The 27,859-nt window shown below is 36.1% G+C and overlaps 3 protein-coding genes and 1 long non-coding RNA gene across 4 annotated transcripts; all 4 read right to left on the bottom strand.

The window, feature by feature from the left end:
• Positions 1–5,712: 5,712 nt before the first annotated feature.
• Positions 5,713–6,576, bottom strand: LOC136068675 (dehydration-responsive element-binding protein 1B-like). Its single transcript, XM_065776127.1, has one exon. It carries the CDS (start codon positions 6,537–6,539, stop codon positions 5,853–5,855), a length of 687 nt encoding a protein of 228 aa, XP_065632199.1. The 5' UTR covers positions 6,540–6,576; the 3' UTR covers positions 5,713–5,852.
• An 11,552-nt stretch (positions 6,577–18,128) lies between these two features.
• On the bottom strand, positions 18,129–19,538 carry LOC111989203 (GDP-mannose transporter GONST3; the record flags this gene model as incomplete). The annotated part of the gene is given in 1 exon segment (XM_065776153.1): positions 18,129–19,538. A coding segment is annotated over 1 exon segment (1,146 nt). The 3' UTR covers positions 18,129–18,389.
• A 2,520-nt stretch (positions 19,539–22,058) lies between these two features.
• On the bottom strand, positions 22,059–22,944 carry LOC112035129 (glucosamine 6-phosphate N-acetyltransferase-like). The gene is made up of 2 exons (XM_024067959.2): positions 22,861–22,944; positions 22,059–22,693 (listed from the first exon to the last, which is right to left on the bottom strand). Exon 2 carries the CDS (start codon positions 22,662–22,664, stop codon positions 22,059–22,061), a length of 606 nt encoding a protein of 201 aa, XP_023923727.2. The 5' UTR covers positions 22,665–22,693; positions 22,861–22,944.
• A 2,421-nt stretch (positions 22,945–25,365) lies between these two features.
• On the bottom strand, positions 25,366–27,853 carry LOC136068690 (uncharacterized). Its single transcript, XR_010630004.1, has 2 exons — positions 26,524–27,853; positions 25,366–26,344 (listed from the first exon to the last, which is right to left on the bottom strand). It is a non-coding gene; the product is annotated as an uncharacterized LOC136068690 (long non-coding RNA).
• Positions 27,854–27,859: the final 6 nt, after the last annotated feature.

The following is a 27,859-nucleotide window of genomic DNA, read 5'->3' as shown; positions in this document are numbered from 1 at the left end:
CTTAGAGTTCTCATACTATGCCAAAATCTTGAGTGCTCTTTTATAAATTGGTTTTCAATTTTTGCAGAATTTCAGTTCCAGTGAAAGGGGTTAATTGGTGGGGTGAGTGTTTAGAGATATGGGTTTTTATAGATTTTGTGAGTGAGTGTGTGTTTTTTTTAAACCTTTTTGCTATTGGCTTTGAATTCAAGTATATACATTTTTTTTTATGTTATGTCATATGTGTGTCATGTATTACATATTACAAAATCAAAAAGTTTGTGTTCAAGAGAAAATGAATTTGAGATAGAGAGTTTTGGTGATTTTTTTGTATACAAGTTTCAGTTTGTAGACCAAAAAATCTGATTGGTGTTAATTTGGCTCACTGTGAACACTTACCATTACTTAGGTTTTATATGCATTTATAAACTTTATGATATATATTCTTATTTGAAGGACTTGCCTAAGGGATTAAAGAAGAAGAAAAATTACATAAGAACCTCCTATCTTTTCTACCATCTTCAAATGCATTCTTTTTTTATGAGAAAAGCTGAAGATCGCACTGAATGTACATTTTACAACCTTGAGATAAGTCAATATGAAGAATTGTCATTTTGTTAGTTTTTTTTTTTTTTTACTTAGTATATTTTTTAATTGATGCTGTATGTGATATTGAGTTTGCAATTTGGTACTCTTTAGTGAAAATATACAAGTAGTCAATTTAATGGAATGATGTAGCTAAGTTTTGGATTTCAGGCATTCAGAATTTGAGACAACACTAATGAAGAGGAAGAGTGCCTTAGAGAGTTTAAGGATTCATGACTTGGAGCTAAAGTGATATATTAGCATATGCTCCGTATTTGGTATTTTTTTACTATGGTCCTATGGATCTTGGCGGTGGTATTTGTAAAATTATCTTAAATTTTTAGAAAATACTAAGTTGTAGTGGTTGAAAGCTACTATAACCTGTGCAATGTTTTTCATGTCTAATATTTATGTGTGTAGTGCTTTTTTTTTCTTTTTTTTTTTTTTTTTTTTTAATGTTGAGAATTTCATTAATTTTAATTTGCGGTTTATGTGTACTTCGAATGAAGTTTATGCGTGTATCTTTAAATTTATTGTCATAAAGATAACTAAACTGAAGATAAACATTTGGGCTTGGGTTCAAAAAAACAATATGCTTTTGAACAAATCCATAACTTTTGGCCTTGGGTTAAAAAAAAAAAAAAAAAGATGCACCAAAAAAAAAAAAATTTATATCGTTTGATATTAAACTTAGAGAATATGTGGACTTCTCAAATGGTATTCTTGGTGTTGTAAGAAATTAATACTATTTAAATTTTCTTTTATATCAACCAAGCCTTAATCCTATTTCCAGCTTTGTGAGACATTGATATTTGACTCAAAATTAGCTACTAACCAATTTTAATCAAACCTAACAATTAAATAAATTGCTAGGGTTACTGCTACAAGTGTTGGAGATTCAATAGTTGCTGCTGCAAGTGCTGGGGATTCAAGTTCAAAGTATGTAGGCCAAGAAAAAGAAGAACCTTGGACGATTTGAGAACATATAACTAGGCATTAATAATAATCTGTTTTATGCAATCCACATACATTTGGTGGTGATAATTTTGGAACTTTAGGTGATATAGATTATGTACCAGGAAATAATTCTGTAATCTTTTTTTTTTTTTGTCCTTAATATAATTTTGCAGCTTTAGGTGATAATTCTCACCTATTTATCTTGAATAAAGCTGCATTTTTACAAATTGCATATTTAGGTGATATAAATAACTATGTTGCTACATCAATAGCATGGGAAACTCTTATGATACCTATTTTGTCAAACTTGAAAATATGTCATTGCAAAATGAAATACTTATCCTGTCAAAACTTGAGTAAGAAGGAATAAAGAGAAATTGAAGTGCCTAATTTTAAAATCTTGAGTAAGAAGGAATAAGGAGATATGGAAGTGCCTAATTTTAAGGGAAATGGATAAGTATCTAAAATTCAGGAGTGTTTAAATTAGTACCTTTACATATCTAACCTTATTATTTAATCTTTTTAAATATATGAATTTGAGGGTATTTTGGTACACAAAATGATGAAACCCAAATAAAGAATCATGTTATTAGTAATGTTAGTGGGGTGTTTTTTTCCTTTTAATAATAAAGTATTTAAAAAAAAATAAAAGTGGGTTAGTGGGAGAGTATTCCTATTTTGTAGGCAATATTTTAGTGTAAGTTAAACATATATTTTACCAAATTATCTTTTATTTTTATCTCTACTTAAACCTAGAGAAATAGGGGTATTTTGAAACAAAAAAATCCGGTCCAAATAGGTGCAGCCCCTTAAATAATAGTATAGATATCAAATTTTGTGCCAATAAGATATTATCTATTATATGATTTATAAATTTATTTTTTTATGTATAATTTTAAATTACAAAAATTTGCAATTCAAAAAATTTATTGATGACATAGCTATTGATATTTAATTTTATAGAAATTTTGCAAGCATGGAGGATATAAGAAGAAGATATAATCCAATGGTGAATTTGTCAAAATTTACCTCCAATAAAAATATATTGAGTAGGTTGTAACCATAGACTACAATCAATTTTATAGCTAAACTTAACCATTTTTTTTTTCTTTTTATACTGATTTTGGCTAGAGCAAGTGAAGCTAATATCTAAAATTTAATGTTCCTTCTGAATCAAGCTCAGTCCAAGTATTCAATCCTTGGACAAGATGATGTTATTTGATTTTTTTTTTGCCCTATGTATTGTATGTTTCGTATTAGTGAAGTCTTTGTAGCCATGTGGTTAAGTATGTGTGTCTATGTATTAAAATGCTCCTGAGAAATTATTCTGCTACTCTCTCTCTCTAATTTACTGATGGATTTTAAGAGGCCTTCCAATTAACAAGGAGAAAAACGATAAGAGATGGTGTAAAATTTGGAAATGATGTTGGGAAGGGCACGAAATGCTTCAAAACATTTAACAAAAGATTAAGCATCAAAGAAAAGGCTTCGTTGCTGTTGTTTTTAGTATCAAAGAAAGGCTAAATTCTACACTCTTCAGCCCCGAAAAAATGAAGGCAAAATTCATTGGCTTCTATACGTTATGTATGAGTGACTCATTAATTTCGCATATTGTTGTTGAGTAATCTTATTTATGAGCATCTACCAAACTGAATTTGTATTACAGTAGATTCTGGATTTTAAACCTTTTAATTAGGTACAATTGAAACGTTAAACCTGAAAGACAATGTATTGTTTTTCCATTGACTCTATAGCATTGAGAGTAGTTTTTATTATTAAGATTATGCATCAATGTTCTAGAATCCTTGAATAGAAGGGCTATATCCTAAAAATGAAAAGGCTTAATGGTGACTTTGAGACCTTTTTATTGCTAGGCACAGAAAGATCATATCAGCATCAATTGTTCCTATTTGATTCTGAAATATTTCAATATTTTTATTCTTATATGCGGGTCTGTATGTTGCAGTCTGCTGATGGTTAAATTTTTATTTTCCAGGCAACATGATAGGCTGTCCAACGAGCGCAATTAACTTTATTTTTGTGCAGCTAATACCAGCCTTGTTACCATATTAAATGTGTCATTATTTTTAATGGCTTTTTATAAAGGACTCAGCTTTTGTCCAGTAGCCAATGGCCACTGGACACGTTGGATATGCGACACGTATCCAAGATTGGACACGTGTCCAGTGGCATTGGCCACTGGACAGAAACCAGACCCTTTTATAAAATCTTTATTAGTCAGGAAAAATGATGTTGAATGAAGCAATAGAGATTACAACATCCATGAAACAAAGCAAGCAGCTGATGTAGCTTGTTTTTCCTTATAGAATCTTTAGAATTTATTATTAGTTAGGAAGGATGATGTTGAATCAAATAGCCGGTTATGATTGTTTAACGGAATTAATATTAATGGAATTATAAGTTTGAGATGAAGGTGACCCTGAATGCCCATCTCCATCCCACTTTATGGTGAAGTGGTTTTCAGTTTTTCTCACCACGAAAGTGTGGAGCACCATCATGTTATAAGCAATGGCTTTTTGCCCCCCTCACTAAATAAAGAAACTCACGTACGTTTAGTTGATGTTATGAATGCCGGTTTGGTGTTAGTTTCAATTTTTCTATTAAAATGAAATATTTTGATACCAACTTATTTCGACATACAATTTCACAATTACTATTATATATATTACTTATGACTATTAAGCCAAATGATATAAATTGTTGATAATTTTAAAAAAAAAAAAATTGTTGAATTTGATATAGTGTTTTACAAAATAAAATGATAATAAAGCGATTAGATTGGTTAGTTAGAAAAAAAGATATTCAAATTTGGGGTTTTATTATAGATAAACAAAAAAAATATGTTAGATATTTATAAATAAGGAAGCTTCCAAGGAGCTCTATTCCCAACCCCCGCCACTAAGCCACATGCCGGCATTGCCTTTTCTAATATCAGATTGGAATGCAATGCTTTTTTAGTTGAATTTGGTACAACTTTTTGAAATTGGACTATCCCAAAAAAAAAAAAAAAAAAATTACCGTTTTGAAAAAGCTATCAACTTGTCATAAAGGCCAAAATTATGGTGCAAAGATGATAAAATACGTACCAATTTGCAGTGCATTTATGATTGAGGTTTATATGTCCCACTTTAAGAAACTTTTTGTTGAAAAAAGTTAGTATTAGATTTAAAAATAAATTAAACAATAATATATATATAATATTTTCACAACAAATTTTAAATAGTAAAATTATTAATGATAGTAAAAAGTGGCGTAATTAAAATGAGAATCAATAATAATTTGTTACATAAAATTTGTTGTTATAAATATATTATGAACATATTATTGCTCTAAGATTAAAAGCGTGTTTAGATACTGCTTATTTTACTGAAATTAAAAACTTATTACTGTAAGTACGGTAAATAAAAGTAAAAGTTGGTTTAAATAGTACAGTGGGGTCCATGAATAGTATCAAAAAATATAATGGGACCCATGAATAATAGCAAAAATAAACTAAATAGTAAAATAATTTTAATTTTCCATTCCAATTCAAGCGCAAACTAAAACCCACAAACCTTATCAAGAGAAATCTATTCCACCAATAAGCACACTCCTTTTTTTATTTCCTATCCTTTTATCTCTGAATTATTATTGAGTGCTTCAGGAGTATACTTTTTTTCACGAGAGGAATTCTTATTACTATGCCCCACTTCTATGTGAGAAGGAGTTAGTGGCCCAATAATTTTCCTTTGTCTCTTCCCAATTCCCATCAGCTTCTTTCTCTGACTTCTTTTACTTCCTTCTTCTCCCCTAGCCATGGCCGAATGCTTCCATGAACAACCCTCCACTGCCCTGATTCTTTTTATCTCTTTCTTGTTTCAAAAACCCACACACAATTGAAGAAAGGATGAGAGTTTCAGATGGCAGCACTTGAGCTTTGTTCACTACGTCTCCACGTCTTCTTCTTCTTCTTCTTCTTTCTTCTAATGCAGAACATTTTATTTTATGCTAATGTGTTCACACTTTATCTCAAATGGGAGATTTCCTCCTTTATTTATTTATTTATTTTTTCTCTTTATCTTTTTATAATCACGTCCTTAATTTCACTCGTCAAACACAAAATCCAAATACTTTATTAGAGCATTAGCAATGGACTACATCCAGTTCAACTAAAGTTTGATATAGCTAAAACCCAAAACGGATTATAATTTCTGTTGGTGCAAACAAATGTTACAACAAATTCTTTTGTACAGTATGACATCGCCATCTCCAACATTCCCTCACATCACACTGCAGCATTAAGCTATAATATTACTAACAAGTAACAACAATCAATCTGAATAACTCCACAATGAAACCTCACTACTGTCAGTTTCCATGTTATCTCCACCATAACAAGGAGGTGGTGGAGGCAACAACATCCCCTCTGCCATATTTCTCAACAACTCAGGCATGCCAAAAACAGCCTCCTCATCCATAAAAGACGTATCTTCCGGCTCTATCTCTGTCTCCGCAGCCACTTCCACTGTAGCTTCATTTTCTGAACTCTGCATCAAGTCATCCCCAGAAACACCGGCCAACTCTGCCGGCCGAAATGCCTCAGCCGCCTCCAATGCGGCCCTCTGAATATCCTTCGCTGCTGTCGAAGTTGGAACCGGAAGCCTCCACAACGAGTCGGCGAAATTGAGACATGCGTAACGGCCACGGAGTGCAATGGTCGCCACATCATGTGCACGCGCTGCCATTTCTGCAGTGGGAAAAGTCCCAAGCCAGATCCTTGACTTTTTATTAGGCTCACGCACTTCACTAACCCATTTATTTGGGTTCTTACTCCTCACTCCACGGTACACTGGATGCCTTGTCTCTTTAAACTTTTTTCTCCCATCTCGTTTTTTAGGATTCCTCGAAGCCAACATGACATTCCCGTCCAACGAGTTCACCGTGCCAGCATTGTCACTCTCTAACCCGTCAGACCCCGTTAGATATTGTGGGTCTGAGAAATGTCTTGAAACATCCATGTATGTCTTAAAACTCTCTGTTTCTCCGTACTTTTAGTTTTTTAAGTTTGTATTGCTGTTGAAGTAAGAACTAAGAAGAGTGAGAGTTGGACATATATATAGAAAAAACTGGGAGTGTGATAAGTAGCCCCGCTTTGGAGTGTGATAAGTGGCGTGTCCCCCACTATTACAGCAATTTGGATATTTGTAAGCAAGACCACAAAATTTTACCTAACGTTTGTCATAATTTGTCACGTTACAACTTGTAAGTAGAAAAAAAAGTTATAAGTCTATATTTGTTCGCATATTTGTTCACACTACTTTTACAGCTCGTAGCTTGACACATGATGAATTAAAACCGCAATACAATTATATAAATTTTTGTGGACCTAACAATTTTTGTTGAGTCAACTCGTTTTCCTTTCTTTTTTTAGCCAAGTGAATTAGTGGTATTGTATGGTGACATGTGGAGAACTTGTCTTGAGTGTGAAAGTGAATGGCCATAGTTTTGCCGTGGCCTACAGGGTGGTTCTCGGCTACACGATAAGTGTTTGTTGAAATTCTAAGAGAGTTTCTCGGCTAGGTTGATGCTCTATACTTTAGGCTGTAGTAGTTGGTTTTCTTAACTATCTGTGGCAAATTGTTTTGTTCCTTGCTGTAACAAGTTTACTGTCAAGGCTTGTGGGTTTATTTTGTGGGATTTGGGAAACAGTTTCTTCTTGTTATGGATGATCTTGCTCTTAAGTGGAATAAACTCTCTCTTACTCATAAAGAAGGAAAAAGTTTACCTCTTTCAAAGGATAAACAAATTCATGAGTTTTCTCTTTGGCTGAGAAGCAAATGCTCCCTGAAGTTGGAAGATCAACAGTTTGGTCAATGGATTCGCGCTGCTCAGTTCAATAATTCTAGAAAATCAGTTGTTGAAGTTGCTGGTTTTGGCGAAGACGCCTTCATACCATCAAGAGAAGCTTCATTGTTGAATAATCCTCGTAAGTTTAATCAAACTCTAACTGGTTCTGTTCATTGGCTGGTGACTGGGATTTCATTGGAGAAGGAGAAAGGTGGTGGTAGTTAATATTGGAAATAGGCAGTTAGATATGGAGTCCATGGAAGTTACTGAAATTTCAAAAGTTGGTGATGCAGTTTCGAATTTTGAGCGAAAAATTAGGGAGATAGACAAGGAGTTAATCGAGGATGGTGGAGGTTCAAATTTGAATATTTGGAAGTCTGATACGATTAATTTAGAAGAACCTCTTGAGGTCAATTGTGATGCAAATTCCGAAATTGTTGGAGATAAAGAGGTGGTTGACAAAATGGATAAGTTGCGTGCTATTCACGTTTCTAATCCCATAAATTGTGGGGCTATGGAGAATCTTGGGAAAATCTGATGGTTGTGTTAGTGTGGATAAGGGAAGGAAATACCGGGGGTCTAAAGGCAAAGCTAGTGTAAAATCTGAAGTTTTAAGTTTGGATAAGAAGGATAAGTGTCAGATTAAGGAAAATATTAAAAGTGTTTGGGTTAGACTTCCTCCAAAGGGTATCACGGGCAGTGTTGGAGATAAAGAGGAGGCTTTGGGTTTCAAGAGAAAGACTAGTGGCACTATGCTCTCTGTATCTTAGGAGAAGAAAGTAAAAATTGAGGAGGAAACTTTGAAGCTAAGTGTACTCTTAGCAACTCATTTTGGATTGGCGGAGGCTGTTGAGCAACCCTGCTAGGACCAATGAGTCTGTTAAGTTAGAACTGTTAGAGGCTTGAGAACCCTCACATAGTTAATGCTTTAAAAGAGGTGGTTTGGATAAAAGAGCCCAAAATTGTTTTCCTAATGAAAACAAAATCTGATAGAGATTGGATGGTGAAGATTTATGATAACTGTGGATTCAAATAAGGATTAATTGTTCCCAGCACAAGTAGTAGTGGAGGGTTAGCTTTATTTTGGAAAGATGATATACAAGTGAATGTTATAAAATATTCTCCATCTAATATTGATGAGGTGAATAGTGGAGATGGTTTGGGGTGGTGGCATCTTACAGGTTTCTATGGACAACCCGAGACCTCTCTTAGATATGAATCTTGGAGTTTATTAAAATATCTCAGTGGTCTTTCTCAATTGCCATGGCTTGCTATTGGTGATTTTAATGAACTTATGTGTTCATCTGAGAAGGAAGGTGGCGCCACCAGGCCTGCTCAACAAATGTAGCAGTTTGTAGATGCATTAAATTAGTGTGGTCTTCGTGATTTAGGCTTCTCTAGTCCTAAATTTACTTGGCTATATCAACAATTTGATAGAACACGAATTAGAGAAAGGCTTGATAGTGTTGTAGCAATAGTGGAGTGGGTAATAAAATTTTCTCAAGCAAAGCTTTTTCATAGAACTTCTTCTACTGCTGACTGTAATCCGCTAGTATTGAATCTGATAAGGAAGAAATTAAAACCAGTGCAAACTAAGATTTTCAGGTTTGAAGCTATGTGGTTGAAAGACTCAAGTTGTGAGGATGTTGTGAACTCGGCTTGGGAGGAAGGTTTACATATGGGGACTGAGTTTCCAGTTGAGAGTTGCTTGGAAAATTGTCATGCAAAGCTGGAGGTTTGGAACAAAAACTGTTTTGGACATGTTGGGAAGAACATTGCCCGTCTTCAAAAGCATCTACAATGGCTAGAAATGCAATTAGCTTCTCCTGAAAATATTATCTCCATGAGGGATACTCGGGTGGAGCTCATTTGTTGGCTGGACAAAGAAGACTCAATGTGGCATCAGAGATCTTGCCTAAATTGGTTTCAAGCAAGTGACAGAAATACAAGTTATTTCCACTCAAAAGCATCTAATTGATATCAAAAGATTTGTATTGAGGGGTTGTTTGATGAAGATGGTATTTGGCAAGAGGATGATAGGGCTGTGGAGGGTGTGGTGCTTAAATATTATTCTGACTTGTTCAAGTCTTCTTGCCCATCAGATTTTGTTGAATTATTGGAAGCCATTGTTCCAAAGGTCTGTATAGATATGAATGAAAGACTTCCAGGTGATTTTCAAGGAATAGAGGTTCATAAAGCTCTTAGACAAATGTATCCTCTTAAATCTCTTGATCCAAACGGTATGTCCCTCTTATTCTTCCAGCACTTTTGGCCTTCTATTGGGAGTGTGGTTACTAAAACTGTTTTGGATTTCCTTAATCTTGGTACTGTTCCACCAAAATTTAATGAAACTCATATTGTTTTAGTACCAAAAATAAAGATCCAAGGCGTATTACTGATTATCATTCTATTAGTCTTTGTAATGTGATTTATAAATTGGCCTCTAAAGTTCTTGCTAATAGATTTAAAAAAGTTTTACCAAAAATTATTTGTGATACCTAAAGTGCTTTTGTGCACAGAAGGTTAATTACTAATAATGTTTTGGTAGCTTTTGAAACTATGCATCACATCAATTCTAAGAGGGGGGGGGTGGGGGGGGGGGGGGGGGGGGGGGGGAGAATTGGAGAGATGGCTTTAAAGTTGGATATGAGTAAAGTATATGATCTAGTGGAGTGGATTTGTTTGGATTAAATTATGGAAAAATTGGATTTCAATTCTAGGTGGAGGGGTTTGATGATGCAATGTATCTCTTCTATTTCCTATTATGTACGTATTAATAGTAAACCTAGAGGTAATATTATTCCCTCACGAGGTTTATGGCAAGAGGATCCTTTGTCTCCTTATCTTTTTTTAATTTGTGCAGAGGGTCTTTCTGCTTTGATTAAAAAATCTGTATAGGAAAGTAAGATGGAAGTGATGGTTGTTTGTCGTGGTGCTCCTATTCTTTCACACTTATTTTTTGCAAATGAAAGTCTTATTTTTTGTAAGGCTAGCTTGGAGGAGTGTGATTCTTTGCAGCATGTCTTAAAAGTTTATGAACATGCTTCTGGCCAACAATTGAATAGGGCTAAAACCTCTCTGTTTTTCTCAAGCAAGACAGATTAGCAACTTCAAGAAGAAATTAAGACAAGGTTTGGAGCTTAGATTATTAGACAGCATGAAAAATACCTAGATCTTCCATCTTGAGTTGGGAGGAATAAAAGAAATACTTTTAATACTGTGAAGAAAAAATTGGCAAAAAATTTAGCTGGATGGAAGGAGAAGTTTCTTTCTAAAGCTGGGAAAGAAATTTTGATCAAGGCAGTTGCTCAAGCTATCCCAACATACGCCATGAGCTGCTTCAAATAAGATGAATGAAAGATGGTGTGGTTGAGTTGGGAGAAGTTGTGTGTGCCTAAATCATGTGGTGGGATGGGTTTCAAACTGCTTAAGCCTTTTAATCTGGCTCTTTTGGCTAAACAAGGCTGGAGACTTCAAATGGCTAATAATACTCCTGTTTAAAGAGTTTTTAAGGCACGTTATTTTAAATTATGATTTTGTTCATGCCTCTTTGGGAAATAGACCTTCATACATGTGGAGAAGTATTTATGCAGCCCAAGAAATTGTTAAAAAAAGGATTAGATGGAATGTTGGCAATGGTCAAAAAATCCGGATATGGAAGGATAAGTGGATTCCTAACTCTCCTTCATCTAAGGTTATCTCCCCTAGAGTTATTTATCCACAAATCTCTATGGTTAGTGATCTGATTGATGTTGAAGATAAGGGATGGAATTTTAGTTTACTTAAACGTATTTTCCTTCCCTTTGAGGCAGAAATTATAGGAGGTATTTCACTGAGTACTCGGCTTCCTGAAGATAAAAAAGATGGGCAGAGACTTCAAATGGTTTATTTTCAGTTAGGAGTGCCTACAAAGTTGCTATGGATTTGAGTAAGCCTATTAAATCTACTTCTAGCTCAGATGGCGATAACATGAGGTAGTTTTGGAAAAAGCTCTGGAAGATCCAAGTTCCTCATAAAATTCGACACTTTATTTGGAGGACAGTCCATGATATTCTCCCAATAAAGGCGAATCTAGTACATAGGCATGTTATATTGGAGGGTGGTTGTGAGGAATGTGGTGATAATTTGAAATCCTTGTTGTATCTTTGTTGGGAATGTCCTAAGGCTCATGAAACATGGATGTTATTTCATAATTTCAATAACTTTGCCTCTGTGCAATTTAGGTGTTTTATGGATTTCCTATGATTCATCTTGATGAAGGCAGATTGGTTGTGTGAAGATCAAGCTGTTGCAATCACAATTTTATGGGCACTTTGGACAAATAGGAATGAAGTTCAGCATGGTGGATTAAGGAAGAATGGGAAGCAATTGATTCTATGGTGTCCTCACTACCTAGAGGAGTATTGGGTAGCTATGGAAGTCCCAATGAAGCTTTCTCAAGTTCATGTTTCAAAATGGGAGTCTTCGGCTTTTCCTTTTTATAAGGTTAACGTAGATGGAACTAAAGGAAGCTGGAGTGGGGGTTGTAATTCGAGGCCATGTTGGAAATTTTATTGCAGGTCTTAGCAAGAAATTTGAGTGTCCTTTAGGAGCTATTGAAGTTAAGGCAAAGGCCTTTGAATTTGGTTTGGAATTTGGTAAGGATGTGGGCATTCAGGACTTTGTTCTAGAAGGAGATTCACTTAATATTGTTCATGCTATTAGTGGAAATTCTCATGCTGCTTCAACAATTGTTGCTCTGATTTATGGGATGCAGGTTACTTCTTTTTAGTTTTGGAATGTTTTATTTTCTCATATTCATAGGAACGACCATATACCTGCTTACTAGTTAGCTATACATGCTTTAGGCATCTTTGATTTTTTTTTTTTTTTGGATTGAAGAGTCCCTGTTTTCTTGTACAGACTCTTCTCCATGATTTATCTACTGCTTTTAATTATTAATAAAGTTTGTGTGTTTTCTATCAAAAACAACTACTTGCCCTTTTTTAATTTTATTTTGCAACCTACTATTATTTTTAGTGTCTAATTTGATTTAATAAATCTTGTCTTCCCACTCTCTCCTTTCCCATTTCTTGTCTTCTGTCTATATTATCTAGAAAAAAAGGGTTATAACTTGTGCTTGCATACTGAAATATTTAATAATAGTAATGATGAGTGGTCATCTTAGCTTTTGAGTATTATAAATAAGTCATTTGACATTAAAATTAAGAAAGTTAAAATGGACTCTTGGAGCAAATAAGACTACAATTAGAAGTTAATTTGAATTTTGATTGTGTTTTGACTTTAATATATTATTGATTTGGGTAAAGTTTGGCAACAAACTTAGTTGTAGACTCTTTCTCAAAACAAAAAAAAAAAACTTAGTTGTAGACTACGACTACAACTCTCACTAAACAAATTAACATAGTTACATATTTTAAAAATTTAACCGTTAAATTATATATTCTTTAAGTTTTTAAAACACATGTCAAATTTCAGACTAATTTGATATTATTTACTATTCGATCCATAAAATTATTTTTTATGTATAATTTCAAACTACAAAAATTAGAAATTGAAACATTTGATTGATGACATAGCTATTGATATTTAATTTTATTCAAATTTTGCAAGCATGAAGATATAATAAGAAAATATAATCCAATGGTAGATTTGTCAAAATTTACATTTAATAATAAAAAAAAAAGGTATTAAATGGAGTTATAGCATTAGTTTACAACCAAGTTTTTGTGGTCAAACTTTTTCCTATTAATTTTATCATGTAGTATGCTCTCCAACGCATAGGTGGAGTCTAATTGGGGGGGTTTATAAATAAACTATATTTTTCCTAAGAGCCCCTTTTTATTTATTTCTCTTCTTAAAAAAAAAAAGTTATTTATTTGTTTATTTATTTATTTTTGTTTTGGGCCTGTAATCCGTGTAGTATTAGGAATCGTATTCATACCTTACACACACACACACAAATCTCTGCAAGGAAACCAAAACCCAAAAAAAGTTCTCTGAGTTTTGTTTCATTCATGGATTCGGGTGTTTCATGTAGAGACAATGCTTGTGAAGCTGATAGTACGAGTGCAAAGCAATGTATCTCTTCTAAGAAGAATTATCAAATCATGGGGGATAGCTTTTTTGGGTCAGATGACATGATTGACTCTGGGGATGATGTGGATTTTATGTACAGAGAAGATTTAGAAGGCATGAGAAGGGAAAAGAAACCTAGTAGAAGACGCAAGAGTTTGTTCACGTTCACAAAGTGCTTCGAGTTTATAAAAACTAGCCGCGAACCCACGCGTTGCGCGTGATAATTATTTTTATGGTGATTTTATTAAAAAAAAATTTACAATTTAAACTAATCTAATAATGAGTAATGTATTTCGTAATTATATTTTTATTTATTATAAGAACAATCATAAATGTAATATATGATCAATCCAAAACACCAAAAAAACATAAACTAAAAAAAATTAATAAAACTTAACAATGATTAATTCAACCAATATTAGGATAAAATTTTGTTTTTGATAATCTATTAAGGTTATTTTCTTTGTAGAAATTATAATTTCTTAGCACTTTTGAGAAAATTTTATACAAGACATTACACAAACTGATTGGTCTAAATTCAGAGGCAAATTCAGGATTTTTTATTTTTGGAATGAGACTTATAAAAGTGTGGTTGAGGTGGTTAGGTAAGGTAGCAGAATTGAGATAATGCAACACAGAATTAGAGATATCATGACCAATTAAGTTCCAGTAATGATGATAGAAGAGAGGAGGCATACCATCAGGACCAGGAGCCTTTAGAGGAGCCATTTGGTTGATGGCTTGTTTTACCTCCAAGTGGGTGAATTCGGATGAGAGCATGGAATTCATTTCCTCAGTGATGACTTTCTGAATGGAATTTGTAGTTGCGGGACAGAATTGTTGGTTGTGTGACTGGAGAAGGTCCTGGTAGTAGTTCACCAGGCATTCAGCAATGTCCTCATTGGTGTTAAACACTCGGCCACTTGGATCTTTCAATTGTCGAATAAGATTTTTCCTTTTCCTCTGGGATGCATGGCTGTGAAAGAACTTTGAATTTCTGTCTCCAAATTTAGCCCACGTGACCTTTGCTCTTTGAAACCAAAGTCTATTTTCCTTATCAAGCAATTCTTCTATCTCCTTTTGCAGTACACGGACATGCTGATTATTTCTAGTTCTCATGGCTAACTTTTCAGCCTCCTTCAATTCTTTTCTCTTCCGGCTTAATGTCATTTTCACATTCCCAAAGCAGTCCCGCTCCCATTTTCGAAGTTCTTTGCCACATTTATCTATTTTGCGCATGACATGGTTATGATCATCCTCTTCTTCATTTGACAACCAAACTGCCTCAACAATGTTTGAGCACCCACGGTCTGAGAGCCACATCTCTTCGAACCTGAATGGTTTAGTAAAAGATGGGATGTCTAAACCATCCAAGGAGATCCACAATGGGGAGTGATCCGAAGAATCTGAGTGCAGATGGTGAATTTTTGTGCCTGTGAATTTCATGAACCACTCATGGTTAGCCAACCCACGGTCTAATCTTTCCCACAGTGAATGACCCTCCGCAAAATGTTTTCTCCAAGTAAATTGGTCTCCCACATATCCAAGATCAAGAAATCCACATTCATCTATAACATCCCGGAACAGTTGCATCTGAGCCTGACTCCTATTACTTCCTCCCAATTTTTCTGAACTTTTAGTGATTTCATTGAAATCCCCAGCACAAAGCCAAGGAAGATTATGTCTGGTATTGAGCAACCTCAATTTATTCCATGCCTCCATTCTTTTGTGTGTAACCGGTTCTCCATAGAAACCTGTGAATCTCCATGCTTCCTCACTACCTTTATTAATTATAGAATCAATGTGGTATTTGGAGAAGGAATCCACTCGATCATCAATGGAACTTTTCCAATAAAGAGCTAAACCACCACCACCTCTAGGGTTTTTTTCCACATAAAACATATTATCGAACTTGATGTATCTTTGAACTTCTTTTAGCCTAGCTTCATCCGCCCATGTTTCGGCTAAAAACACAATGGAGGGATCTTTTGCCCGAACCATTACTTCAAGCTCCTTTCCTGTACGTAGGTTCCCAAGCCCGCGACAGTTCCAAACTATGAGACTCATTGCTCTTGGCGGGACTGCTGAGCAGCCTCCGCCATTAGATTTTGTTGACTTTCTCCCTTTGAAACCTGTGCTCTTTTGATAGGTAACTCATGAAGATAATCTATTTCTTCTCCCCTGCTTCTCTTTTTTGCCGTGGGGCTCTGTGGTTGGTCAATCTTCATAGGATTGTCTCTTGCCAATCTTCTCCAAGTACGCAAAGTTTGACTTCCTTGGTTCGATGAAGGAGAACTTTCTGTCACGTGGTGTGGCTGATCCAGAGGCTCAAAAGTTTGCATGGAGGGAGCTACTTGCTTTTCATTGGTTGGTGGGGCTTGTGAGACACCAACTGAGGTGTGTTCCACGTGTGCATCACCTTTATCAAATTTACTAATTTCCGAATCAAGTTCCTGTATCTGCATTTCAAAGGCAACATTATCAGTATGGAAGGCAGTTAAATTGGAATTTGAAATAGGTACCTCATTTAATGGGCTGCCATATTCGCGGCCTTTCAGCGTGATCTGCTCCCCTGAATCACGTGTTTCCTTGTTCTTCGCATTTCTCAAGTCAACGCCTCCCTTTTCACCGGAAGTAGATCGGTCAGAATTTTTCCAAGTGGCTTTCTCCGTCATTTCAGAGGTTTTTGTCGTGCTTTGATGGTTGTTAGGTCGTGGAGTTCCACCTAAGCCGTCGCCCATGCCAGGCACTACAACGTAAGGAGTTTTTCCGGGGTTGTATGGCAGAGCTCTCAGCCACGGACCATATTCATGAGGCTCTGTTTTTCCAGAATCTTTTTTTGCTAGCCAAACTTCACAATCCTTTCCATCATGTGAAATTAATCCACACCAATAGCAAAAGTTGGGAAGTTTCTCGTATTTAAAGGAGACCCATATCTCTTCAGTCTCATCTAGTGCTATTCGTCGACCACGACACAGAGGCTTTGATACATCGATCTCCACTTGAATCCGTAGAAAATCACCCCCCACCTGTTCACAAGAGTTCTCGCATGGTATTACCTGGCCGAGTGTCTCTCCTATTTCAATTGCAGTCTCAGAATCAAGCATCCGCATCGGCAATCGATGGATTTGCACCCAGATTTTCAGCTTAGTAAATCTCAGATACCTCGCCGGTGTACATCCATCGAATCTCTGTAGCAGGACAACATGTTTATCAAAGGTCCAAGGTTCATTGGCAAGGACTCGTTCAGCGTTTGATTCAAGTTCAAAGACGAACAGAAGAATATGATCTCCTGCTTCACGCACCTTGAACTCTTTCTTGGCTCTCCATAACGGTTTAAAGGTGCGCCCTATTGCTTCAACATTAAGGGCTCTTCTTGTAAGAAATTTAGCAGCCAATACAAACTCCTTGCTGCGTAAATTTTTAGATTTCGACAGACTGAGTTTGGTGTCTTCCTCTTCTGTCAGTGATAGTTTCCTCCAATCATGAAGGATATCGTCCATGGTGGAGACACTATTTTGAAACGGAATAGGAAAAGAATAGACCACACGTGAAGGAAAACGGAGGGCAAGGAGGACCCTACTGCTACGGATGGTTAACAGAGGGGAGTAGTTATCATTCCGGGGAAGATAATGTGTTCTATGCTCAAGCACTCAGTGAGCGGCTAGGGCAACTCAGAGAGCGGCTAGGGCGAGAAAAAGCTTTGTTTTTAAAAGGAAAAGTTTCTTGTTCTCTGAATGAGTTTTGTTCTCTAAAAAGAAATCATCCACCCGGTGGAATATTTTAAGAAAGTTAATATTGACCATATATAGGTCTTTTTAAATGTAAGTCCATCATATATTTATCTATTGTTAACCTATGAGATTATACTTTATTATGATTGTTCAATACTATCAAACTAAGACATCAATGGATTAATTTCTTTCTCCATGCTCTTTAGGTCAAGAGACTCAAGAAACTAATAGGTTTCTTTTTTCCTTTTTATGTTGAGGGAACCAAGTTCCTTATTAGAAGACTGCTCTAGATGATTGTTTTTTAACTATAAAACCAAAAAATTCAAAACGTTTCTTTTTTATTTGGGTTGATTTTTTTTTTTAAAGAAAAAAAAAATGCTAAACTAGAACCCACAGTACATGTGTTATCATAAGGTCAAATTTATAATGTTTTTACCTTAATTGGTAGGTGTTGTTTGTTTGCATTGATTGGGTTTAGGGAATGTCTCTGGGCTGTGCTGGAAGATTTCACCAAATAACTTAGAAGGATTAGTAAATAAATAAAAAATCTTCAGAAAAGATGGTATCCTTTTTCCCTATCATGACATCAGGCAAAACATAAATGAGGAGAGAATTGGGCAGATTAGTAACAACCTAAGTCCACATATAAGTCCAACTGGCATACTTGGGAAACCCACAATAATGAATAATCAATTGGTGATTAATTGGTCTTTAGGATCCATGAGAAATTTACCAATCACTAATCTGATGGATGCATTGTGGAGAGCATCAGTACCAACATCAAAGGCACTACTATTGTGACCATTTGGATCATTGAAAGTTTCAACAAGATTACAACAAAAGAATGCAAATATTACATTTAAATATATATTTTCTATGTCAAATTATTGGTACTGTAGAGGTCCACGGAAAGAATTAGTTTCGGTGAAAATGAGATGGGATCAAACAAAGAGCCAATTCAATCCTATCAGCCGTGTCTGAACCTCCGCTTAACCTTCATTTTTGACTGGTATCCACGGTAGGTACAGCTAATCCGTGAACATATCCGTGAACAGCCAACCATCGCACTGTGAAAATTCTTTTCATAAATGAAGTGTCTAGGCTGTTCAAAAAACAAGTTGTGGACCAAAGAATTTGCCAATCAGAAAAGCTGAACCCAAGAAATGAATTTTATAGCAATATGATAGATTTTGCTTTATAAAAGCCCTTTCATTTTCCCACTTCTGGTTCAGCAGCTTCCTTCTGGTTGCCGTTGCTTTCTTTGTTGCATTGCATTTCAAGTAACTTCTGTTGTTCTTCATCAGTCTCTTGAGTTTTTACTTCTTTTACATCTTTAGGCTTTTTGCTTGTAGACTGCTGATACAAAACCCCACCAAGCATACAAATCAAAAGTCCCAATGTACCCACAAATGTTGAATGCTTGTCCCAGATAACCAAATTAATCACAACAGTCAATAGCTTGTTCACTATACCAAGAACAGTAAATCCTGTGGCAGATATTGCCCTCCGGCAAGAAAACCCAAAGAAAGAGATGGATAAACCAAACAAACATGATAACCCCACTGGCAAAACCACCTGAAAAGAGTACCAATCTGTCTCATCCGTGATTTCATGCTTGATCTTTTTCAATTCACCCATTATAAGCAGCTCCAAAGGAAACAGTAGGAGAGCCTCAAGATTGTTGTACAGTACAAGACCCCACGTGTTCAAACCGATAGTCATGACTACATGCTTTATGTAAACAAAATCTATGGTCATGCTTACCAGGTATGCTAGAGCCCAACTATAAGCCATGAATGTGAACTGGTAATCTGTTAGCACATAAAGTACACTTCCTCCAAAGATAGTGGCAAGTGACATCCATGTTCTGATTGATGGCCATGGCTGCTGCAAGAAGAGGGTCTCTCCCACTGCAACAAAGATGGGAACGGCTGAACGGAAGACAATGAAGGTGTCAACATTGGCATGTAGAAGGAGCTCACTGTTGGTGAAGAGAGAAAGGTAGAATATAATAGCTGCAGGGAGGAAGCGCCACATGGTCAAAAGGTCAAGCCTGTCATACTCAATTAACTTAAGCCAGCCACAAATGAAGACACCAGCTGCACTTGTGAAGTATTGTAGAGCAGTCAATGCTCCAGGATAAGGAAATTTCATGACAGCCCATTTATTTATGATAGATAGCAAGGATGCAGATATGCAGTACCCAGCAGCTATACCATAGACTGAGACTTGCTGGAGTAAGCTACTGTACCAGTTTGTTTGAATTTCACCTGAGGGAGTAGGAGCTTCTGGACCTTTCTGGATGTCACTAACTTTAGGATTCTCCGCATCATCATTATTATTATTATTAGACATCTGAAGAGAACCATAAATTCTTGTTAGTCAATGTAGCAGAGATAATATTCCTATCATGGGTTCTAAATTCCAGAATACTAGACTCCATTTATCATGCAAAAAAAAAAAAATGGAATACTTGCTAGCCAACCTCCTACCAGTGATTTCATATCTAAGAACTATTCAGTGGTACCTAGGAAATAGAAAGCCAGTAGTATAAGTTGTCTATAAGTAGTTCCAATGACAAAAGGCAACCAAAATTGGAGAAGGCAATAGCACTTAACCAGAAAAGTTTTAACGCTTCATAAAATATGCAACGGCTCAACAAAACATGATTAAAAAAGCCGCAATTAGACATAATCAAAGTTGTTATCATCGTTATATGGAATATTTAGATAGATGATATCTATGTTGGATAATTTCTTTTTAATAAGATGACATCTAACTCCCTCAGTGTGTGTGTTAAGCGTCAAATATTTTGTATGCATCTGGTCCCAAGCCTAGAAAAAGGAGGAGGGTTTCAATAAGTTGACAGCCAGCATAAAATTTAGTCATTTAATTATGAATAGATCCACTACAAATACAAATTGGGGCATCCCCTACAAGCAGTACATTGCATTGGATCCTAGATGCAGTGAAAAGTAGGCAAGGACTTATCCAAAAAAAGTAGGCAAAGGTTTGCTAGGGTGTATACATGTGGCCACTCTTTTCTTGATGATAAGGTGAGGAGAGGGAAGGGTATCGAGGAGTAAGATTAAATGGTTGGAGATCTGCCGGAGGAGGCAGTGCTTGAGGAAGAGAGACTCAGAGAGGGAGAGAGAGGAAATGGGGTTTTGGCTTTTTGAGAGGACGGCTGAAACTGCACCACATGTGGACACTCTTGATTACTCTGTTGAGAATCCATATTTGACCCCAAAGCTTTGGGATTAAGGCTTGGTTGTTGTTTTTATTGTTTGATTGGTGATATCCATGTCTAAACATCTAATTAGAACCACCCAAAAAATGAAGACAGAAAAAATTCTTAAGAGTTCAATGCTTGATACCTGTTGCAATTTTAAATCTTTTGACAGAGTATGACATATCTATCCCCCTACTGCAGTTGGAATGAAAAGAATCTAACAAAATTATCAAGACTGAGCATATTCCTCAAACTAACCTAAAAGAATCCTATGGCTCGGACTTTTGATGCATGACTATTAGCTGCTGGGCAAGACTAAAGCCTCACACGCAAAAGAATAACCTGACCAATACTTTTCATATTAAAGTCTCTACGTTGAGGAACAATACAACCAGACCAGTACTTCATAATAACTATTTTTGACAGGCTAATCCTGCACTAAAAGATAATTTGTACATACGAAGCAAGGAATGACAAACACACACAAACATATGCTTTGAATTTAGCCAATGATTGTTCTGAATTCACCAACCATTTACGAGCATTGTGGTAAAGGCTTTGAGTAAACTATGAAATTAAGTCTCTCTTGGAGAGGCATATGCAAGGCAGTTCTTAAGTGATCAAGTCTCTGTTTATGAGCACCACAAATCCTTCTAACCCAAAGGCAATACAAATCCTCATAAGAATCTTACTCATATAGGTAAGTATGAATAAATATATATTCACTCGATTCCAAAATCCACCATCAGATTTTATCCATGGACACATTCATAGCAAAAAGACATCTTGAAAAGAGAGTAAAGCCTAGAGGCATTTTTTAAGGAAGACATAGCTTTCCAAGGATCACATGGGATTTTCTCTTACCAAAGTAAATGGGGTGGGGGTGAGTTGTGGGTTCAAGATTAATTAGGTATGTGTAACTTACCTAAAAGAAATAAAGGTAAGGTGGAGCTTTCAAACTAAAATTCAGTCAAAACAAAATTCTCACATCACTCACAAACAACCTTTAGGCCAAATGACGCTTCCTAGTGTTTCCAACGGAGACANTTCGGTTTAAGCTTGAGACTCCATATCCATAGTCCACAAAATAGACACTCCACACAGTCCACAAAATGGTTTTGTTTTTTGGTTTTTTGTTTGGTGGTTGACTTTGAATGAAAATGTTTGACTTTTGGGACTGGGTAATCGCCGGTCTTTTTCCACCAAACTTTGGGCTGGAATTCCATGCTCCTGATTAGTCATAGGTCTTCGCCTCTTATGAAACGCGTGTTACCGTTTCTTGTTGCCTTTCGTTTCCGCACCTTGTTTTTTTTCTTTTTCTTTTTGTGTTGACCAAATATAAGGAGGCAAAAATGGTTTGTGTACTTTGGCATGAATCCTTGGACGGTGTGGAGGGTACCAAATGTACTGGTGTGGCATAGGAATGGCAACAGGTCGGATTGGGCCGGGTTTTTTCATACCCGAACCCGACCTGCGGGGCAAGATTCGTGGCCCGGACCCGGCCCGTTTAGGATATCGGATTTTTTTTTCCGAGGCCCAGACCCGCCCCGGCCGGACTCCACGGGCCCTGCGGGCCCCGTTTAGGATTGGGCCCAATTCGTGGCCCAACCAAAAAAAAAAAAAAAAAAACCCAAATTTATTTTTGCCTACTTTAAGCCTGCACCGTCTAATCCATGGCCCAATCCAACGATTCCGACTAATCTTATTAATTTAAATAAAAATAAAAAAATACAAGCACAAACACAAACATCAACAGCAACACAAATACATGGCAACACAGCAATAAAGTACTTAATCATTTGAATATCTTTCTGTTTAAAGCCACATTTCTCATAGAACGCTTTATTCTCCAAACTGCAGTCAAGAATCACCTTATAACATCCCATCAAACGAGCATGCTCTGTGAGGAAGGCAATAATTTTCTTGCCTAGTTTCAACCCTCGAGCATTGGAGTCAACCACAATATCTTCAATGTGCCCAACTTTGCCACAATTCCTCAAAAACTTTTTCTCCATGAAAATGCTCCCAGTTGCAATAATTTTCCCAGAAGATTCGTCTTCTACCACGGAAATAATGTGGTCATCTCCAAGGGCACTGAGCTCCCAAAATCGATCTTTAAAATCTTTGTCAGATACAGAGTCACAAACAGTTAGTTGCCTCAGTAGCTGTATGAAACCTTTGTTTTTGTCTGAGATCTGTAATTTTCGAACCTGAAACTTCTGTTCTTCGCTAGACGAGTTACTGGCACGCATCTTTTTTCGAAAGTACTTCAGTTCTTTGCCTAACTTATTAGGAACAAAAGGAAAATAACAAGGACAGGGCAGATCAATGAATGATGACCCAAAAAAAAAAAATGAATGTCGTATGAAACAAAAAAATCAACAAGAAACAATAGATTAATACAATAGAATGTGGAATATAAAGAAGACAAGGCAAAAAAAAGAGAACCTGGAGTTCACCGTTGCTGTGAAGATGCGAGGGAGGGAGGCTGAAATGATGAGGGAGGCTGAAGAAAATGAAATGAGGAATTAGGGATTAGGGTTAGATAGGTTTATATATATAGAGAGAGGGTATTTTTGTAATTTAGGGAACCGGGTTTTTAAACGGGCCAGGTCTCGGGTCGGGTCCGGGTTTTTTGATAAAACCCGGATCCGACCCAGACCCGCTTCGGGTTTTTTTTTTAAACCCATACCCGACCATATTCCTAATCGAACCGGGTAAAACCCGACCCATTAGGATCGGACTGGGCTGGGTACCCGCGGGTCGGGCAAAAATTGCCATCCCTATCTATCATAGCATCCATGTGACATGAGGTGTCAAAATCGGTGTTTATTTATTTATTTTTTCTCTTCTGTGCTGTTACTATTAATGGAAACCTTTTTGTTTGGTATACAATGAATCATGAAGCCTACTGAAGGAAAGTGTAAATAAGGTCTGGCAGAGTATAGGAGTTCAGCATACTATATTAAAAAAAGAATGAGTCAACTTCAAAATTTATAAATATTAAATTTTAACAATATCCCACTATTTCAAAATAAAAATCTGCTATTACTAATAATATCCTACTAGCTCATGAGATTTTTGACATTCTTAGGAAAAAGAAAGATAGGAAAAAAGGCTTTGGAATTTTGAAAATAGATATGTATAAGGCTTATGATAGGGTTAATTGGAATTTTCTTAAAACTATCTTACTCTCTATGAACTTTAGCAACACCTAGGTAAATTGGGTTATGTAGACCTCTGTTCAATATTCTTTACTGGTCACTGATAGCCCTACTCAACCCTTTAACCCATCTAGAGACTTAAGACAGGGAGACCCTATATCACATTACCTATTCTTGTTTTGTGCCAACATTCTCTCTCTAGCTCTTACAAAAGAAGAGAACCAGAAGAATATTAAAGGAATCTGGGTAGGAAGGAATGGTGTCTCATTTACCCACCTCTTCTTTGCTGATGATTCCTTATTTTTCTTCCAAAATGATAAGGCATCCCTCTCTAACATCAGAAACACAATTCTATGGTACTATTTAATCTCAAGTCAAAGCATTAACTTCAACAAGTCTAACATGTTTTGCTCTCCAAATATACCTCGGGTAATTCAGGAATCTCTAGCCCTTTCTCTTCAAGTGAACCTTGTTCAAAATCCTAGTAAATATCTAGGGATCAATTTCAAACTTAGAGGGAGGAGGTAGCTAACTTCCCAGACATTATTGATAGGGTACAAAAAAAGCTTCAAAGATGGAAGGTCAAACTACTTTCCCAAGCTGGCAAAACCACTTTGATCTCATAAGTTCTACAAGCCATGCCCTTGTACACTTTTTCCTATTTTAGAATCCCTGAGACAGTTTGTAATAAATTGGATGTTGTCACTAGGGCCTTTTGGTGGGGGCGTGATCTTGAAACTAGGAAGGTGCATTTGGTTAACTAGGATAAAATCTGTCAACCAAAAAGCAGGGGTGGGCTTGGGCTGAAAAAACTCTGTCTCATCAGTCAAGCTATGATATCTAAGCAATTCTGGAGAATACAACATTCTCCCAACTCCTTATTAGCTATAACTTTCAAAACCAAATACTTCCCTAGGTCTTCCTTACAAGAATATAAGCCAAAACCCCATCACTCATGGACTTGGAAAAACATTGTTGTGCCACACTTGCCTTCCCTACATCAGGGTCATTGGCTAATTGAAAGTGGACCTCAAATTCCTCTCACACACCTAGATTGGTTTCAATGTTCAAAGGACCTTTCCTTATTAGAGAACAATCTCCTTGATGGCACTATTGCAGACCTCATTGACCAAAGATCAAAATCCTGGAGAAATGATTTGGTTAAGAAGTTGTACCAATTTCCTGCTTGTGAGGAAATCTTGCAACTATCTTTACCCAGGACTTCTGACATTGAAGACAGACCCTTGTGGAAACACTCAACTTCTAGAGAATATAAAGTGAACAAAGCATACCATATGCTCCATCAAAATCACTACCCTTCTTTTGTGCAAGATCAGAGGCCCTATGGTGTTTCTCACATTACGTGGAAGTTGATTTAGAAAGTAAGAGGTTATTTGGTTCACTAGTTTTCATGACTCAATTCTCTGTTTCCATAACTCAATTCTCAAAAATGGTGGGACCCATAGCAAAATACTTGTTCGGCTGCACAATTTCTTTGTTTCCATAACTCTGTTTTCATCTCTCAATTCTCTACTTTTTGAGTTATGAGTTGTGGAAACTGAAAACAACTTTTGGCTGTTTCAGTTTCCATAACTCATAACTCAATGGCATTTTTGTAAATAACACTACATGAGGGACCCACTGTCAAACTTTTAGACGCAACTTTTGACCATCTCTTTTTTTCTTCTTTCTTTACTGGGTTCAGTGCATGCCTTTCTTCTTCTTCTTCTTTTTCTTTTTCCTTTCACACTAGCTTTTTCTTCTTCTTCCTTCAATGGGTTCGGTAATATGTCTGGGTTTCTTTTTTTTTTTTTTTCTTTCTTTACTGGGTTCATTGCGTGCCTTTCTTCTTCTATTTTTCTTTTTCCTTTCACACTAGCTTCTTGTTCTTCTTCCTTCACTGAGTTCGGTAATTTGATCTGGGTTTCTTTTTTTTCTTTTTTTCTTTTTTCTTCTTCTTCTTCTTCTTTCACTGGGTTCGGTGATCTAATCTGGGTTTCTTTTTTTTTTTCTTTTTCTTTTTTTCTTCTTCTTCTTTCACTGGATTTGATGATCTGATCTGGGTTTCTTTTTTCTTTTCTTTTTTTGGAGCTTTTTTTATTCTTTTTCACTGGGTTCGGTAATACTGAAAAAATAAAAAAAAATAAATAAATAAAAAGCTGCACCGGATGACAGTTATGGGGCCCACAAATAGTGTAAAAAATATTGAGTGATGGGAGTTGGGTGATGGTGTCCACACAAGTGTGTTATTTAAAGTGATGAGTGATGAAAATTGAGTGACGAAAATTGAGTGATGAAAAAATAGCAACCAAACAGCCTCTAAAACTCCCATTGAAGATTCTTACTTTTATTTGGAAACTCCTACATGATAGCCTTCCTGTCTTTGAGGTTCTAAACAACGGGGGTATTACAATTTCTAGCAAATGTCTCATGTGCAATGAAAAGAGGAATCCATAGACCACCTATTCATGCATTGTCCATTTGCAAGAGCTATTTGGCATGGATCCAATTTGGAAATTAGAACATCTGAGTTACATTACAGTTCAGTCAAACAATGGGTGGAAGCTTGTATCCTACAAAATGAACCCGGGGAGAATAACAGAATGTGCTTCTTGCAGTCCATCTTCACCATTCTTTGGTCTATATGGAACCAAGAAACATGGTTCTTCGCCAAGGAAAATTGCCTAACCCTATGGAGGTTGTTCTAACATCACAGTCTCTCATTTGCAAGTACCAAGAAGCATTCCAAGCTAATCAGGAACAGAAGCCTATATCCAGACAGCAACCTCAACAGTTACTCACCAACCAGGGTTGGAAAATTATTCTTAAAGTGGCAGCGCATAAAAACAGAAGATCCAAGGGAAGTGGCTATGCTTTTGAGGCAAAAACACTGGAAGGAAATGTTCTATTCATAGGATGAGCTAGCAGTGGAAGGAAACCCCATTACCTTGCAATCCCGGATGCTGTGGGTGAAGCAATTTTCAAGGCTATGGAGATGGGCTACAATAGAATATTAATTCTCAGCAATAGGGAGGGACTTGTGCAAGTGTGCAATCGAGCAAGAAACCCATCTTGGCTAGAACAGACCCTCATCTGAGACTTAAATCAATTTCAGCAACAGGGACTGGCTACACACCACCTTTTTTAGCCAAAGGAAGTTATCTCACATGTAATAGATTTAGCTTTTATTGCTTCCCTGTACACCACTGCAGGCTAAATCCAAACTTTGTACAAGCCAGGTGGTTTCCTTTGTACTATCTCCTTTTGATCAATGCATGTTTATCTGGTATCAAAAATAAATAAATAAATAAAGGAGAAATGGCCCCTCTGAAGTCTTCACATCATTTCGTCTCTACCCTTATGTTACCTTCTGTTCAATCACTTTTATAGCCATACCTCTTTAGACCACATCACTCATGGTCATAGACAACATCCTAAAATGGTATCATTAAATCCTCAACCCCGAAACACAATTGAAGTCACATAATCAAGATCTAAATAATAAACCATAGAGCTCACATGGTGAGGATATAGGAAAACTAATTGAAGTCACATAATTGTTAAGATCTAAATAATAACCCATAGAGCTCACACGGTGAGGATATAGGAAAACTAATTGAAGTCACATAATTGTTAAGATCTAAATAATAACCCATAGAACTCACATGGTGAGGATATAGGAAAACTAGTGGAATGAGATGAATAAACGATTGGACCCTTGGATTTGTCATTTTTTTTTTTTTTGGCACTAGGGTTCAAAACTATTTCAAGTCTGACTAGTTTATCACATTATGTATTAACAAGTATGGTTTTGAGAACCTATAACCGATTCTACAAATAAAACACTGGCCTTTAGGAGATATCCATTGTAAGGTGCTTAGAGCCTTTATGTTTACTGCACAAGATGGAGAAACATATAAAATGGAAAACAATTTACTGCACAAGATGGAGAAAAATATAAAATGGAAAACAATTTAAATTTCAAAGAAAACTTAAATGGAAGATTTCTGCAATATATATACATTCTGGTATATACAGGACTATGCTCTGCGAGTCATGCAAAACGGGTCCATGCTTTATTTGACTACCAAACCCACATCTACATCTGACGACACTTTTGAGTGTTTAAAAGACGGAAAAAAATTTAACAGCAGCATTATATTCTTTATAATCTTACAAATAAGAGCCTACAACATCGAAATACTGTAAGCGTACGTATGGTGATTATAAAGAAGTAAAGAACCAACATTTCTTATCAGCCAAAACGTTCATGATAAAACAAA

The sequence above is a fragment of the Quercus suber genome, unplaced genomic scaffold (assembly GCF_002906115.3).
Source record: "Quercus suber isolate HL8 unplaced genomic scaffold, Cork oak 2.0 scaffold_129, whole genome shotgun sequence".
Taxonomy (NCBI): Eukaryota; Viridiplantae; Streptophyta; class Magnoliopsida; order Fagales; family Fagaceae; genus Quercus; species Quercus suber.
This window is presented reverse-complemented; position numbering and strand designations above follow the sequence as displayed.

Bases quoted from the DNA above. Each gene is read 5' to 3' on its own strand.
- LOC136068675 (XM_065776127.1), bottom strand. From the start codon at position 6,539: ATGGATGTTTCAAGACATTTCTCAGACCCACAATATCTAACGGGGTCT.
- LOC112035129 (XM_024067959.2), bottom strand. From the start codon at position 22,664: ATGCGTGCCAGTAACTCGTCTAGCGAAGAACAGAAGTTTCAGGTTCGA.